Source organism: Mustela lutreola, chromosome 7, assembly GCF_030435805.1.
Source record: "Mustela lutreola isolate mMusLut2 chromosome 7, mMusLut2.pri, whole genome shotgun sequence".
Taxonomy (NCBI): domain Eukaryota; kingdom Metazoa; phylum Chordata; class Mammalia; order Carnivora; family Mustelidae; genus Mustela; species Mustela lutreola.
The window spans coordinates 74,693,189-74,710,681 of NC_081296.1; the positions used below are offsets into that span (position 1 = coordinate 74,693,189).

A 17,493-nucleotide genomic window follows, 5' to 3' on the forward strand; every position below is an offset into this window, starting at 1 on the left:
AACAATGGAAAAGACAGGGCTTACACATAGTAATTAGATATCCTTAGTATTAGAAAACATCCAAAAGAACAGCAATGTCAAATTAAAATAACTAAATACGATTATTAAGGCAAAGCCATCAAATAAAAGAGGGAAAGGTTTATCAAAAGTTATTGCATTTTTTTAAGTTATTGCATTTTAATGAAATCATTTCTTACATAACCAAAGCTGTTAAAACAATCAAGAGTACAAGGAAGTAGACTTGAGTCCAAAAATAAAGCTGGTAGTAAGAAATCTAGCTCTTCAGACAAACAATGCTTTTAACTAATTTTGTTAGGAGGGAAAGTCATTAAACAGAGTTCTGAAGGATAATCACTTTATATTTATTTGACTAGTCTAAAAAACAGTCTATTTCTATCCATTTCAGGAAATTAGGTAAGTATAGTTTAATTATAAAGAAGGAAAGTGTCCAAGACTAATGAAAAAAAATACCTAACAATATGAGCAAGAAACTTCTGGTTCACAAACTAGTAAAAAAAAAAAAAAAAAAATGAGTACTTCAGTTTCCCAGTAGACAACTTGAGTAAACTAAAGTAATCCAGAATATGTACTCCCATTTTAGTATTTAGTATCTTTTCTCACAAAAAAATCTACAGAAGTTTAAAAGATATATTTAAAAAACTAAAGTATTTTAGGATTCATATGTGGGTGATGAAACTATAAAGAAAAATAAAGATCTGGGATAAAAGTCAGGATAGGAATTACTCATATGAAATTACTCATGTGAAAGAGTTGTGATCACAAGGAGGGCATCTAAAAAGATTATGAGGGCCTGACAATGTTCTGTATCTTAACTTGGGTGATAATTACAAGGAATTCACCTTATAATTCATTCAGCTATACACTGTTTTAATGCAGTTTTCCTTATGTTTTTAATAACAAATTCTTGAAATTTAATAATAAAAAAAATTATGGGCACATTCTGCAAAGGTAGAATGTATAAAACCACATAAACACCACAATCTAAAAAGATATTACACACTTCTTTCAGAAAAGAGTAAATGAAATGCAATCCAATGTTTCAATCTTTCAAATCAATTACCTCAAAGCAATAGTCCTAACTAGAACTTTTGCCCAACAAATCCAGTAGGATGGCATTTATTGGAAGTTCTGAGCAAAGCAGAGTTCCCAGAATAAGTATCAGGCATGTTTCTCACAAAGGTAATCAGTAACAAATGCACCAAAATCTGAAGATAAAATCTAAAGACTTGATATGCTCAATAAATAGCCTTTATTCAGATAAATTATTCTCTATAAAGAGCCCCCGGAAATATTCAGAATACTTACAAAGAAGTGGGAAGAGAAGAAATCTGAACTATTTATAGCAGTATTAATTCAATATCCTTCCTACCTGATTAAACTTTGAAATGTACTTTTATACTATTAACCAAATATGAAAGAGAGATAGTACTTGCATTTACTAATACAGTATCTGTGACCTGAAGCTGGCTTCTTGAATTTCAACCTTGAAGGCAAAAACTCCTTCAAATGCTAATAGCCTAAATCCGTAATTTTCACCGTGATAGTCAACAGAACTCAAAAATCATTTGTGTAAGGTATAAAATATTAATCTAATAAATGCTTCCCCAGGAGGAAATTAGGGGGAAGGTTGATTTTCAACAATAATGCACAGATAAGGGAAACCTGCTTTTATAGTTCATGCATAGGCATAAAAAGAGGGAAAACATAAATCACATTTTAACTATACTGAAAATTTAATTTGTAGTATATCTGTGAAAAATCTTAAGTCTTTCCGAACATATGAGTACTCTCTGAACAGTTTTATAGATCTGTATAGAAGACATTAGGACAAAAAACAAACCAAAAAAGGCATTAGGAATTTTTAAATGCAAGGAATATGATTACATCAAATTTCCATATGAAAAGGAAACAATACTAATATAAAGAAATAAAATGATTTAAAAATAATAAGTTTCATGATACCTCTCTCCAAATAGTACCAACTCATAAATTACTTTGGAAACAAATTCAACTTCTTGCTCAAGTCAAAATTTGCAACAAGTTTTTATACTTTGTTTCATTTTTCTTTGTAAGAGTTTTATGAACTTAGGCAACTCATGGTCAAAAAAGTATCACACACAATTTATAACTGTTATCTGTACATATATACACTATATACCCTTAAATATCAAAGTTTGTAATATTTCTATTCTAAGTGCAATTCTAGATATCAGAGTTCAACAATAAAACTCACAAACACTGAAGTGATCCTTTGTTTTTAGTAAAAAAGAGAAGCTGCTATAGTCAACAGCTGTACAAACAGAAGATGTCACTAGTAGGAACAGACTGGCAAACTTTCTCCTACAGTTACAACTCTTCTATGGTCTTAAAAGTTGTTGTTGTGACTTTGGGGCCTTTAGTATCATAAATTAAAATGAAGCATGTGCTATTCTCGGGCCTAAAAAAGTAAAGTTAAATCCAAAATTATTCTTAAAATTCTACATAATAAAGCCCACACAGACAATTGTTAAGTAAGAAGTTCTGGCAATATTTTAATTAAATTAGTATAGAAATCAAATGTTGTCCTACATAGTAGACAACAAAACATTATAAAAAAAATTGGGCTAGTTATTTCATACAAGGATATTCCTTAGTTTGAATTTTTTGGTCTACTTTTGACAAGATCTATTTTTTAGGAATAGGAAACTTTATAGCAGAGTTGTCTCCTTAAAGTAAACATAAATATAAAGTAAGTCTAAACTACACAAAGTCTAACTATTCCTGTACCACTATTTGCTTTTAAAAAAAAACTATATAGTAAAATTATCTTTATCTTTCAGATATTATTTCAGAATTTTACAAATGAGTAAAAAAATTATAATAATCCCAAAACCTGTATGGGAAAAAAATAATAAGCAGTTTCACATTCCTTTTAAATTTAGCATATATTAGGGGCTTCTGGGTGGCTCAGTGGGTTAGGCCACTGCCTTCGGCTCAGGTCATGATCTCAGGGTCCTGGGATCAAGCCCCGAACTGGGCTCTCTGCTCAGCGGGGAGCCTGCTTCCCTCTCACTCTCTCTGCCTGCCTCTCTGCCTGCTTGAGATCTCTCTCTGTCAAATGGATAAGTGAAATCTTAAAAAAAAAAAAAAAAAAATTAGCATATATTAAAACAAATCATAATAAAAAACCTTCTTTGATGTGAATAATCTAGATAACCCAAGAATTTATCAGAACATGAAAATATAAAACCCTTCTTTAAAAGAATAGATTAAACAAATGCACTCAGATCACTGAAAGTCTATATAAATTCAATAAATATGCAATGAGTACATGTTCTGGGAAAAGTGCTGTACCAGACTGGTTTAAGAAAAATGGACAAACATTACTATGAAGCACCCAATGGCAGGAAATGCACACTAAACTCCTCTGGGATAGAACCGCCAGAAGAGTGCAAATAATTTTTCCAGATTAAGCAACAGAAAAAAAAACACCCACTTAGAATCAAAACTGAAGTAGAACATAATAAGGCATTCTCCCCACAGTGAAATTTCAGTATGTACCACACACCTACAGAAAAAATATGACCATGGAAAGCCTCTACATCCTTTCTATATTAAGGTAAAAATATAATACATCAAACATTAAGGTATTTTATATCTAATGGGCAAGAAAAATAAATGTATTCCAAAGGAAAAAATGAATAATGCTTAAGAGATACCCGCTGGCTATATTGCTTTCGACTGGAAGGACTTCTATGGCAAGTAAACACTTGACAAATCAACTGTATTGGTTATATATGTAGGTTTTATAAGACTTCAGAAAATACTGAGAAAAAAAGACAAAATATTTAACTAAGACTGTCCACTTGATTTACTATTCAAAACTCTTCCTCTTTTCTTAAAATAGACTACTACTAATCCTATTTAAAACCTGATGATACTTTTCTAAAAATCAGCTCTCTAAATTTAACAGTGGTTTTTGGATTACCTAATTTATTAATTTCTGGTTTTATATTTCTTTTCCTCTCTTGCTTTGATACACTTTCCCTACTAACTTCTAACCCTGGACACTTTATTTACCTTTTAAAATATTTAATAATGAAACCATTTCTAACTATGCATTTGCCTCAGAGTATAGCTTCAGCCACATCCCATAGGTTTTCATATGTATTACTTTTTTTTTTTAAAGATTTTATTTATTTGACAGAGAGAGACACAGTGAGAGAGGGAGCACAATCAGGCAGAATGGGAGAGGGAGAAGCAGGCTACCCGCCGAGCAGGGAGCCCCATGCAGTGCTCAATCCCAGGACCTAATCATGACCTGAGCTGAAGGCAGATGTTTAATGACTGAGCCACCCAGGGACCCCTTCATGTGTATTACTATTTCAATAACCCATAATTCTACTTTTTTATTTCCTCTTGATTAAGGGCTTAGGGAAAAATGTCTTTTTAAATTTCCAATGGTCAGGGTGCCTGGGTGGCTCAGTTGCTTGAGTGTCAGACTCTTGGTTTTGGCTCAGGTCATGGTCTTGGGGCCCTGGGATCCAGCACCACATTAGGCTCCCCATTCAACAAGGAATCTGCTTCCCCTCTCCCTCCTTCTTCCCTACTCCCTCTACTCTCTCCTTGTCAAATAAGGAAATCTAAAAAAATAATAATAAAGTTAAATTTCCAAAGGTTATTTTACTTTCCTTTTGATTATAAAAGTATTTTTTTAAACCTGTTAAAATAAATCATTTACTTATATTCATTAAGGCCAATTACAAGTAGTAGTGAATAATAAATGTTTTATAGTAACTTATTTAGAATATATTTAGTTTGCAACGCTGATACTATTTGAAGTTTATCAGTTATTTTAAAAAAAAGAATATAAACCAGGTGATTTTGTATCTTTATTGGTGAATAGCACTCTGCACAAGGTTATGTGTATTTGCTATGTTTGCTTTTCTAAAAGTTAAAGACACTGGTGATCCACAGTTTTATAAATTCTTTTTTTTATTTAATTTATTATATTTAATTTATTTTATTTTATTTATTTAATTTACATTAATTTAATTTATTACATTTATTTTAATAAACATTTTTTGTTTAAATTCAATTAACATATAATGTATTACCGGTTTCAGAGGTACAGGCCTGTGAATCATTGGTCTTATATAATACCCAGTACTCATTACATCACATGCCCCTCCTTAATGTCCATCACCCAGTTACCCCATCCCCTCACCCCTACCGGCAACCCTGTCTGTTTCCTAAGATTAAGAGTCTCTTATGGTTTGTCTCTCCCTCTGGTTTTGACTTGTTTTATTTTGTCCTCTCTTCCCCTATGATCTTCTGTTTTGTTTCCTAAATTTCATGTATCAGTGAAGTCATATGATAATTGTCTTTCTCTGATTAACTTATTTCACTTAGCATAGTACCCTCTAGTTCCACCCATGTCATTGCAAATGGCAAGATTTCATTTTTGATGGCTGTGTAATATTCCAATGTGTGTGGGGGAGGTTTGTGTGTGTGTACACAACTTCTTTATCCATTCATCTGTCACTGGGCTCTTTTCGGTTTGGCTACTGTGGACATTGCTGCTATAAACACTGGGGTGCAAGGCCCCTTTGGATCACTACATTTGCATCTTTGGTTTAAAATCCAATAGTGCAGTTGCTGGGTTGTAGGGTAGCTCTATTTTCAGCTTTTTGAGGAACCTCCATACTGTTTTCCAGAGAGGCTGCACCAGCTTGCATTCCCACCAAGAGTGTAGGAGGGTTCACCTTTCTCCACATCCTTGCCAACATCTGTACTTTACTGATTTGTTAATTTTAGCAATTCTGAATAGTGTAAGGTGGTATCACACCATGGTTTGATTTATATTTCCCTGATGCCAAGAACTTATGTAGGGGTGCCTGGGTGGCTCAGTTGGTTAAGCATCTGCCTTTGGCTCAGGTCATGATCCCAGAGTCCCTGGATCAAGTACCACATCCAGCTTCTCCCTCTGCCTGCTGGCCTGCTGCTCCCACGGCTTGTGCGCTCTCTCTCGTGTGTGCTCTCTCTCTCCAAGAAATAAATAAATACAACCTTTAAATGAACTTATCTGATGTTAATGTACTAAAAATTAAGCCAACATTGAAATTATTTGATAATACAAAAGACACTATAAACTTCAAGTGTTTTGTCACTTCTAAGGCCATTTGTTCATTTTTTTAAAAAATCTCAAAATATGGCCTTAAACTTCTTAAAAACAGAAACATTAAGCCTTTATAAACAAATAAACTCTGTGATTTATTTTTCACATCCCTTTACACCAACATTTTGCCCATCAAGGGCAAAAAAAAACAAAAACAAAAAAGGCATTATACCAAGTAATAACTGTTCTTAGACCATCTAACTCTGGCAATTAAATTACTTGTTTTGATTTATTGCTAAAAAAAAAAAATACTTCTGAGATCCTCTTTTGGATATAACATTCTTTCCAACAGTCCCTATTGCAATTATATTATCCAGGATGTATTCCCAGTAACTTACTTTTTATAAACTTGATCAACATATATACAATTTATCTTTTTATCAAAGATTTTTTTTTTAAGAGCACTATGAATACCTTCAGGCAAAACACACTCAGGTTTGTTTGTTTGTTTAAGTTATTCTTGTGCAATACTCCAAGGATTTCAATTAGGTTAACATGAAATGCATAGTTTGTATGTAGTACTATTTTTTAAGAAATCAAATTTCTATAAAGTGCTAATCACTGCAATGATATGAGTGAGTTTTAATGCTGCAGGCATTCCCCCAAAATTCTGAATATAAATGAACAGTGGTTTAAAATGAAAAACAAATATTTTGTGAGGAAAATGGAAATACACATATCACATACACTTTTAGTGACTTCTACCTATCTCAATTCACTTCGTTAGTAAAAATATAAAAGTACATTCCAAAAAACCTAGAAGTCATCACATTACTCTATGGTATAATGGAAACAATGAAGAACTTCACAAAGTGGAGAAAGCTCAGTTCTAGCCCCTAATCTATCATTAAAATAGTTCTCAGCCTTTTTTCGGTGATAAGATTCTTTTGAGAATATGATGAAAATAATGGAGTCTTGCCCCAGAAAAATGCTAATATAAAATGAAGCACACTCCTTCCAGGTCATCCATCAACCCCTGAATTAACTGCCTACAGCCTGAACAAGGCAAAGCAGCATCCCTTTTCTGTATCTAGGTTTCCTGTGAGTGTGTAGCAAGTGGGAAGAGAGGGTAGTTAGAATTATTCTCTTACTTAAGGTTAGGCTGAGGAAGAGGCAGGAGGTACTAGAGTGAAAAGGGGAAGAAATTCTTCAACGGAAAACCTACATTCATGATTTCTCTCTAATCCTTACATTTCTACAAGGTTTTAATAGGTTGTGGACTTTGGAAAGATGTAGGATGAAAGAGGAATAGGTTCTCTAGTTTCAATAATTTGCTCACAGCAGTTGCTGTTAAGATAACCACACATAAATAGCTATGCTAAATAGTTAATTATATTTCCTGTAAGATGAAAGGAACCATAAGTATACATATGGTAGCATTACTGCTTACAGTTTTGGCATCATGATGAAGAACCAAAGAGTTTTTTAACCTTTTCATTAGTGACACACATACAAGAAAATTGTTTAAGAAAATTTCCTATTCAATTGTCAGGCTTTGATATTAAAAGCACTTCTGATAGATGCCTTAAAAAATATTTTTCATTAAGTTAGATATAGGCTGTATATAGGATACTCCGGGTCACTAGAAAGCTAAGAGACTCCAATCAATTTTGCTTTGGTAAATCTACATGTTATCTCATAAAACTCATCTCTTTTCAAATTCATATTCTAATATTTTTAGTCAAAGCTTTTGTAAAAACAAAACAAAACAAAACCAAATATACACAACTAGGAATCTGTCTGCTAAAAGAGCCAGATTTCAAAATCAAAATTGCCTTTGACTGGCTACATATATACTGAAATCTGGAAATCTTGTCTCATTTCCTCAGATACTAATTAGCTATTTGTAAAATAATTAGGCAAATCGCTAGTCTTTTTCTCCATCTATTTGCCTCCCTCAACACTGGGCAAAGCCTTCAACTGAAGAGAATGCATAGTGAATAAACTTCGATTTCATCAAATTTTAAGTTTCACAGAGGTCTCGAGGACGGAAAATACTAACACTTTGCGGGGGGGTGGGGGGGGAGACCACTTATTTTGGATTATTATTTACATTTTCATCATCCCTGCCTCCCAGCAACTACTCGCATGGATAATCAAGAATTTAATACAATTAAAACCAAAACAGAATACTAATGGCACTACTCTGTGAATATGAAAACGGTCTCGGAAATGAATTCATAATTCAGATCCAACATTCTTAAAATATAACCTCAGTTTTTAAGAAATACTGATTTTTGCAAAATGGACAGAAAAGCAGGGGGAAAACCATAGTATTTCATACCTTAAAGGAAACACCTCTCTAAAACCACTGCGAAAAACGATGATCTGCTCAACGGAACGTTGATCCAAAAAGCCCATATCCCCCTGCATCTGTAGTTTCCACACATTCTGTGACAGTCTTACTGGGTGAGAAGCCTTCGAAAGCCTTGCCACCTTGAAAACACATTCCAGAACCAAAAACGGGGGGGGGGGGGGTACTCGGTGGAAGTTATAAACCCTCCTCTCAGGCGAGCACTGACAACTTGGGAGTCCTCCGGCCCCTAACACCAAACCACCGAGGAGGGGCCAAAACGAGTCCCCAGTCCGGGGGAGGGAGTAACCAGAGCTGGAAAAGCCCCCATCCCCGAGGCAGCAATTGAAACAATGCAGGAGTGGGGCGCCGCCAGGCTCTCAGGCAAGGGGAGTCTGCTCCCGGAGGAACCCCAGGGCCCCGGCGGTCCAGGCCCACGCTCAGGGACCAGGGCCTGCTCCGGAGGAAGCGGCGACCCCCAGCACCCGGCCCGGCCGGCCCAGCCCGAGCTCACGTACCTGGTCAGCGGGGGCTCGGTCCATGGCGCCTGCAGCCGCAACGGGCCTGCGTTAGTCGGTGTGGAAAGCGCCTCGGGCCGCTTTCTCCATGGCCCCCCGCTCGAGTCGAGACAGGGCTCAGGACCTCCGCCCCTATCTGGCTGGCCCTGACACAGACTCTGGCTACGCCACTGGCCGAGGGGGTGGCTCCAGCTCCGGGAGAAGGAGGAGGCGGTGGCAGCCTCGGGGAGGGATCATCTGGGACGGAAGCCTAGGAGGCCCCAAAGAGGGGGCAGGCGTAATTGAAAATGGCGGCTCGCGGAAGGGAATGGTGGGAGGGGTCGAGAAGTGGCGTGACCGCAGAAATCCTGAGCAGGTGGTAGCCGGAGCCTTGGCTGGCTGACCTGGAGGCTGAGGCCAAGTGGAGATTCCTGTAAGCAGGTGCCCCAGACCACTCTGCGCTTTGAGCCGGACTTAACTGTCCTGGACTGTTAAACTGGAGGAGTGTCCGGCCGCTTGGGACCCAGAACACCTGCGTTCCAACCTTCAGGGACCCCAGAGACTACTTCATTATTCCGAACCACCTCTTAGTAATGTAGGAAGAGCTTTTAGCTGCCCACTGTACATAACGATGCTTCCTTATGTTATCCAGCTAAAAGAAGTCATGACCATAAGGGAAAATACCACAGAAGGGTCACTGGAGAAAAACTAAGTGAGGAGGGTCCACAAATACTTATTGATTAGGTAATTCGTTTGTCCAGGCCCACGCTCACCTCCACCCTCACCTCCAGGCTGATCTCGCCTATCTCAGAAACCCTAATTTTACTGAGTCTGTATCACACCAACCAACAAGTAGGTAGGTACTCTGCTATGTTGCTTTTCTCCCTGTGGTTATTGATTGTTCCTTTCATCTCCAGCTCATTAGCTCCTCGAGGAAAGACTGGGCACTTCGTAAGCATGGCTGATTCCCTCTGGGCATCTCCTCCGACAAACCTTCCAACAGGTACCTCTTCCCGGAATAGTTCTTCCTTGCTGGTCAGCTCCAGGATGAGGAAGAAAAATAAAAAGCTTTATAAGCTAAATTCTACTTAACTGAAGGAAAGGGAGAGGAGGTGGCTCCTGTTTGAGGGACTGGAAAGGAGATTTACAGCTGGGAAAGAGACTTTTAAGCAGTTTGCTTTGTCATGCTTCAGAAGACATCAGTAAAGACTTAAATTGCCTTTTCTTTTGGTCTAGGTTGTTATTCTGGTTTTGTTTGGATACAATTCCAAGAAGAGGCTGGTCTGTGAAGCTTCTAACTGTACTGACGTTGATACTGTACTTTGACCTGGTAAAAGGAACTCTATATTGGGTCAACAAGAAAGACTTACCTCAAGGCTGGCAGCAGAAACTGTTTATAAGGAGAAACATTCATATTTATACACAAAGATCTTTCATTTATTTAGCTCGAACTAAATAAAATATTTTTATTCTCAAATTTTATGTTTTAATGTGCATATGTGTGCATGTGTATATATGTGCTTAAATTGTACATATATGTCTGAATGTTACATACATGAAGAATTCATGTAATGTAGCCCCTACTGTCTATCAATGCAGAATAAATTTAGGTTTGCATAGAAAAGCTAAGCTATTTATAGGAAGTCGTTATGTAAACTAACAGATGATCATCCTTCTTCATAATTGTAAGATAAAAAGAATTCTGAATTTTCAGAATGTCTCCCCACTGGTGATCTCTAGCCATAAGACACCCAGATCCAAGTAAAAAGATGGTAATAATGCAGTACCAATATAGGCATAAAAATACCACCGTGCTCGTTTTCCTTCCTGCTTCTAAGGAGTAATCTGAGAAAATTGAAATAGAGCCTAAGGATCTTTCCCTATTATAGGATTTTTATGACTATGAAATCATTCTCATTGAGAATCTTCTTTGTAGAAGATATTCATTTAAATTTTAAAATATAGAATTGTAAGAAATTATATGAACTAATGTCACAATGCCATTCTTGTTTAACACAATCCTAGAAGAGTACATAGAAATTAGAATAAAAAATTAAATTATATGAAGAAAAAAAGACTTTTAAAAATACTACTTTGTATGGATGATATGATTGAATTTTAATTAATCATTACATGAAGCAACAGATATATAATGTGCCAGGTGCTATGCTAAATACTGCAGGTATAGCAATTAACAAGACACTGTGAGAGCAGAAACCACGTTTGTCTTCTGGGCAAGACATACATAGAACAAGTAACTACAGGTAAGTTCCAGGTCATGAAAAAAGTTCAGTAGGTTCTACCATGGTGTGGGACTGAAGGTCAGGAAAGTCATATGTAAGTAAATGGCATCTAAGCGAAGACCTGAAGGGTGAGTAGGAACTAAAGAAAAGAAGTAAGCAAGTGGTTCCAAAAAAATAGCTAATGTGAGGACTCTGGGATACAAGAATCCGGCATTAGTACTTAAACAAGCTCATTCCTTGGAATGAGAGTTGAGGATGAGAGGGATAATCCAATAGAGCAAGGCCTCTGACAAAGCAAAACCAAAAGAAATTAGCCTTAGATGGAAGGAGGTCCATGTTGTCCATAATAATGGAAGGAAAGGAATAAAGGGTAAACATGACTGCAGATACATTTATAAGTTGAAGGAATTCCTGACTATGGCTTCTATTTTCTTGGGGAAGTAGGGGGCCAAGATTATCTGCTGACATAGAAGGAGGCAGAGTTGTGATGATCATTCACTTGTCAAAACTCAACAAACATAATTTAAGAGCTATGCATGTCATCACATATAAATTTTGTATCAGAAGCAAAAACTATAAATATTGAACTCCAATTTTAAGAAATTCCTGTTCTTACATAACCCAAATCTCTATCAAGATATGGAATGTTACCAAGAACTCCAGTGGCTTTTAAAAACTTTAAAATTCATAGGGCGCCTGGGTGGCTCAGTGGGTTAAGCCTCTGCCTTCAGCTCAGGTCATGATCTCTGGGTCCTGGGATCAAGCCCTGCATTGGGCTCTCTGCTCAGCAGGGATCCTGCTTCCGCTTCTCTCTCTGCCTCTCTCCCTACTTGTGATCTCTATGTCAAATAAATAAATAAAATCTTTAAAAAGTTTTTTTTTAAAATAAAACTTTAAAAATCAAATATTTGTGTTATTCACTGCTGCATCCTTACTACCTGTACCAGTGCCTGCCACATAGCAGGTGCTCAATAGATATTTGTTGAATAAATGAACATGTGCTACGATATTAAATCAGGATTTTTACATTCAGGGTTGGGTTTTATTAGACATATACATTACTTAGAATAAGCAGGATTCAGTAGGGTAGGACCACAAAATTCTTTCAGTTTTGCTCCATTAAGTCTTAAGATTTTCTGAGGACTGCTCTTCATTCTGCCCTGGATACTTTTTCGTGAAGTCCACACAAACTTCATTCCAAGTTAAAGCTTTGCCTTTTCCCAAGCCCAGTCCTGCTTCTGGACTACAGTGAGTTATGTGGTACGGGTCACTTTTATTTAGTTTTCTACCATTTACATCTCCACTTCCTCCACCTTAACTACTCCCTGATTAAGCTTTCCAGTTCCTTCAGGTTTATATTGTGTAGGGGAGGGTAGTAGAGCTTCTCAGATGTCTCAGTTACAGGACATGCACAAAGTCACTTCTAGGCAACCACTTACAACCCTAGCCTTAGCTCTTGGGATTTTTTTTTGGGTTTAGCCTGCTGCTTGATCCCTGGGGGGTTCAGCAAAATACTCATTTAGCCGGACTCTGTTTTAAACTGGCTTCAAGTATAATTCTCTCCCACCATCCCTGGAAACATTTTTGTTTGCTACACTCTTATCACTTATCTCTCTACCCATCCATCCCGCCATAAGTCCATTAATTCATCTTATTTTTGGTGTGTAACGAAGTAAACTGCTTACATCAGTACCCTTTCTCCTGGGAAAATTCATGTTTCCACAGTTGTCGAAAGTGTGGCGTGTTTCCAGGGCTCTCTGTCTCCCTCTAGTCTGCCTTTGGTTTTCTTAGGAAAAAGTATCAGATCCCAGGTCCTTGTACTACCCCCAACTCCAGGTGACATGTATCAAGTTCTCCAAGTGTTTCCCTGAAAGCTCCTCTTACATAGCTTGAGATTAGGGGAAGCATCTCTTTTTTCCCCCGTGGGTGGAGTGGGTAAGTATCAAATGTCTCCAAAGCGACACTTTTCCTGAGTCATCAGTCCCCTACCCCACCTCCATGCTCTCTGGGCTGGGCATGAATGAGGAATAATGCTAAGCCTCAATTTCTTAGCATATTTTGTATGTTGGACTAACACCTGGCTTAAGGATATGGAGGTACTTGGCTCCTAACCTATTGTCCTTTGGGCACTTTCAAAACAGACAGCATCCTTATTGGATGTCATGTTACATATTCATTGATTTAACAAATATTTTTTAGCACATATTTTATGCAAGGCACCGGTCTAGGTAGTGACAATGCAGCAATGAACAAAATCACTCTTGTGGAATTTACAGTTTAGTCTGGGTGATAGACAATGAGCATATAAAAAAGATAATTTCAGGGACGCCTGGGTGGCTCAGCTGGTTAAGCAGCTGCCTTCGGCTCAGGTCATGATCCCAGCGTCCTGGGATCGAGTCCCACATCGGGCTCCTTGCTTGGCAGGGAGCCTGCTTCTCCCTCTGCCTCTGCCTGCCATTCTGTCTGCCTGTGCTCGCTCTCTCTCCCTCTCTCTCTCTCTGATAAATAAATAAAATCTTTAAAAAAAAAAATTTCATGTAGAGATGAATGCTGTGAAGGAAATAAAACATGTTATTGCAGACTACAGACTATAGACTGCAGACTACAAATGGCCCCGTAGGGGAAAACCTTGTCATCAGAGTAACAAAACGGAGGAGACAGTTGTGAGTAGAGAATGGTGGGAGGGGAAGAGTGGTATGAACAATGGACTGAACAGAAGTCTAGAGAGCCAAGCCAGACCATGTAGGAATTTATAGGCTGAGGTAATTTTAATTTCAGAAGCAATCTGGAGGATTTTAAAGGGGTGCAGCCAATTCACATTTTGGGTCAATGCTAAAGGTCAAATATTAAAATTAATACTTTCTTTCTGGAAGTATTAATCTGAATGGTTATTTATTTATGGTTATTTAAGAATTGAGGGACACCTGGGTGGCTCAGTCAGTTAAGCGTCTGCCTTCAGCTCAGGTCACGATCCCAGAATCCGGGAATAGAGTCCCCCGATCAGGCTCCTTGCTTAGCAGAGAACCTGCTTCTCCCTCTGCCTGCATCTCTCCCTGCTTGTGTGCTCCCTCTCTCTCTCTTAGAAATAAATGAAATCTTGGGGTCCCTGGGTGACTCAGTGGGTAAAAGCCTCTGCCTTCAGCTCAGGTCATGATCTCAGGGTCCTGGGATCAAGCCCCACATCAGGCTCTCTGCTCAGCAGGAAACCTCCCCCTCTTTCTCTGCCTACTTGTGATTTCTCTCTCTGCCAAATAAATAAATAAATTTTAAAAGAAAGAAAGAAATGACATCTTTAATAAAAATTGAACTATTACAATTTTATTACTTAAAGTGTTATGGTCAAACTTTAGAAGTTTGGAAAGATACAGCCACAACTTTTCAACATTACAGTTCCTACATGTTTCTGCAGTCACAGCATTGCACACCTATTTTAAGTAAGAACTCACTTAAAGCCTCAGTTAAATTCAGATAAGGAACAAGATATTTTTTGGCTAGCTATCCTGGTATAGAGTACTCCTAATAGTGATGTTGCCACCTGTTATTAAGTTTTTTTTTTTTTTTTTTCCTTTCTAATAGGAACTAAGGTAGAGTTTTATCTGCTTTAACTCCTGGACTAGAGTCAGCCAATAGAAATAATTCAAAGTCATGGAAGCCCTCTAGAAAGTGAGGCTTGTGCTCTGATTGAAGAAAATGCTTTGTGAATATTTTCAGATGTAGACCTAAGATTTTACTCTCATTTAGATTTTTAATTTCTCATAGTTTATTTCGGCCTGGCTTTCATTTTTAAGTTGTATGTATATTTTTGGCTCAAAGGGACAATTTTCTTCCTAAACTTATCTAGCCGACCTTTCTAAATATTGTACTAACTTTCAATTACTTCCCTACTTAATTCCTTCAACGCTCTCAATGATCTTTTTATATAAAATTAACATTCACAATCACCATTATTATACTGCAATTTAAACTCTGTATTTAAACTATTAATAGAATTTCAACATAAGGATTGCATCCAAAATGCTTACCTATATCTGAACGTGTATATTCATATAGTAACAATAACTCTGACTGGCATACCATGTTCTTATAACTTATATGTTATGTTGATTAGATATGATACTTACCATTGAGGTCACTTGATGGATGGCCATATTAAGTTTGGGGTTGCCAGAAACTGAAATAGGGATTAACAATTATTTTTAAAAGTAATATATAATTGACATAAAACATTGTAATAGTTTAAGTTGCACAACATAATGATTTGATATATTGTAATACATGTAAAATATATGGTGAAATGATTACCACAATAGGTTAAGATTTTTCACCATGCAGTTACAGACTTTTTTCTTATGAAGAGAAACAATTTTCAAATATATGATACAGTATTATTAACTAAACTCATCAGGCTATATCTGACATTCTGCAGGACTTACCATATAACGGAAAGTTCCTACCTTTGGCTCCCTTTACCCATTTTGCCCATCCCCCTCCCTCTACCTTTGGCAACCACCAATCTGATCTTTGTATCTGGAAGTTTGGGTTTTTATTAGATTCCACATATAATTGAAATCATATGGTATTTGTCTTTCTCTGTTTGACTTATTTCATTTGGCATAATGCATTAAAAGTCCACCAGTGTTACTGCAAATAGCAGAAGTTCCTTTTTTTAAATGACTGAATAATATTGAATTAAGTATCTAGATCTAGATATCTCACATCCTATGAATCCATTCATCTGTCAGTGGACACTTAGGTTGTTTTCATGTCTTGGCTATTGTAAATAATGCTGCGATGAATGAATATGGGGGTATAGCTGTTTTTTTCAAGATAATGATTTCATTTCTTTTTGATGAATATCCAGAAGTGGGATTGCTGGATCATGTGGTAGTCCTATTTTTAATTTTTTGAGGAACCTCCATACTGTGTTTCATAGTGACTATAGCAATGGCAATGATGGTGAAGCTGAAAAGCAGATTTTGGCCGAAAAGCAAGGCCAGAACACAGGGGAAGTTGAGTATATAGCTCACTTTTTTGCAGAAGAGTAACATGCTCTAATGGCAGGAAAGTGGTTAAGGAGATAGACCATAGGATCAAAGCTGCATAAACGTAGTATTAACTAAAAATTACTACAGGTAATACTTACATGTTTTCAGCGTAAGAGGTAAACCCAACCAAATTCTTACATATTAGTGGCCCACTGATAGGGAAAAAAGGTCCCGTTGATAATATTAATGGTATGACAGAAAGATGAGTGCCAGATTAAGAATCAACAACTTGGGTTAAATCTTAACTCTACACCTGAGAAGCTGTGTGTCCTTGAAAGTCACTTAAAGCCTCTCTGAGCCTCAGTTTCCTCATCTACACATTGCACAGGACTGTTGAGAGATTCAAATTAAGGTAATGCATGTGTGAACACATTACAGACTCTAAAGGAGTGGTTCTCATTCTAGAGCACCTGCATTTTATTTTACTTTACTGTTTTATTTTATTTTGTTTTGTTTAAGTAGATTCCAAACCTGGCATGGGGTTTGAACTCACAGCCCTGAGACCAAGACCTGAGATCAAGAGTCAGATGTTCCAGTGACAGAGCCAGCCACCCAGGCATTTCTCTAGAGCACGTTTAAAACTGAAATGCTCAGGCCTCTTCATAGACTGACTGAATCAGGGTCTCTGGAGCAAATTATCCCAGCCAGAGTCGCCAAAAAAATTTAAGTCAAATTGTACCCCTTCTCTGTTCAAACTTTCCTGTGGAGCTTTCCATCTCAGAGTAAAGCCAAAATTCTTAGAGTAGCGAATGAGGCCTCGTGATCAGGATCCCACCTCTGGCCTCATTTCCTCCTCTTCACCCTTACTCCTTCGGCTCTAGCCTCCTTTTTGTTCCCATAACATAACAAACACATTCCCATCTGGAAACCGTTGTCCTTGCTGCTGCCACTTTGTCCTTGCTGCTGAGTCCCAGGCCTGGGACTCTACTCCTAGTTACTGCTCAAGCCCTCTCTTCAGGCTTTTGCTGGAGTGTTAACTTTTTTTTTTTTTTTTTAAGATTTTATTTATTCATTTGACAGACAGAGATTACAAGTAGGCGGAAAGATTACAAGTAGGCGGAAAGACAGACAGAGAGAGAGGAGGAAGAAGGCTCCCCGCCCAGCAGAGAGCCCGAAGTGGGGCTCGATCCCAGGACCCTGGGATCATAACCCAAGCCGAAGGCAGAGACTTTAACCCCCTGAGCCACCCAGGTGCCCCTGGAGTGTTAACTTTTGAGTGAAGCCTTCCCTTACCGCC

At 37.5% G+C, this 17,493-nt stretch overlaps 1 protein-coding gene and 1 long non-coding RNA gene across 3 annotated transcripts in view; one reads left to right on the plus strand and one right to left on the minus strand.

Annotated features, from left to right (window-relative positions):
• The window catches only part of SECISBP2L (SECIS binding protein 2 like), a 59,214-nt gene extending 50,052 nt beyond the window's left edge, over positions 1-9,162 (minus strand). The window contains exon 1 of one of the 2 annotated variants that reach the window (XM_059181488.1): positions 8,990-9,162. In XM_059181488.1, the coding sequence (XP_059037471.1) occupies positions 8,990-9,013 (24 nt within the window). In that variant the 5' untranslated portion in view covers positions 9,014-9,162. Of the gene's footprint in view, positions 1-8,462; positions 8,596-8,989 lie in introns of those variants that run through there. The other variant, XM_059181489.1, reaches the window with a different exon arrangement.
• A 101-nt stretch (positions 9,163-9,263) lies between these two features.
• LOC131836257 (uncharacterized) lies at positions 9,264-10,445 on the plus strand. The gene is made up of 2 exons (XR_009355564.1): positions 9,264-9,971; positions 10,205-10,445. It is a non-coding gene; the product is annotated as an uncharacterized LOC131836257 (long non-coding RNA).
• Positions 10,446-17,493: the final 7,048 nt, after the last annotated feature.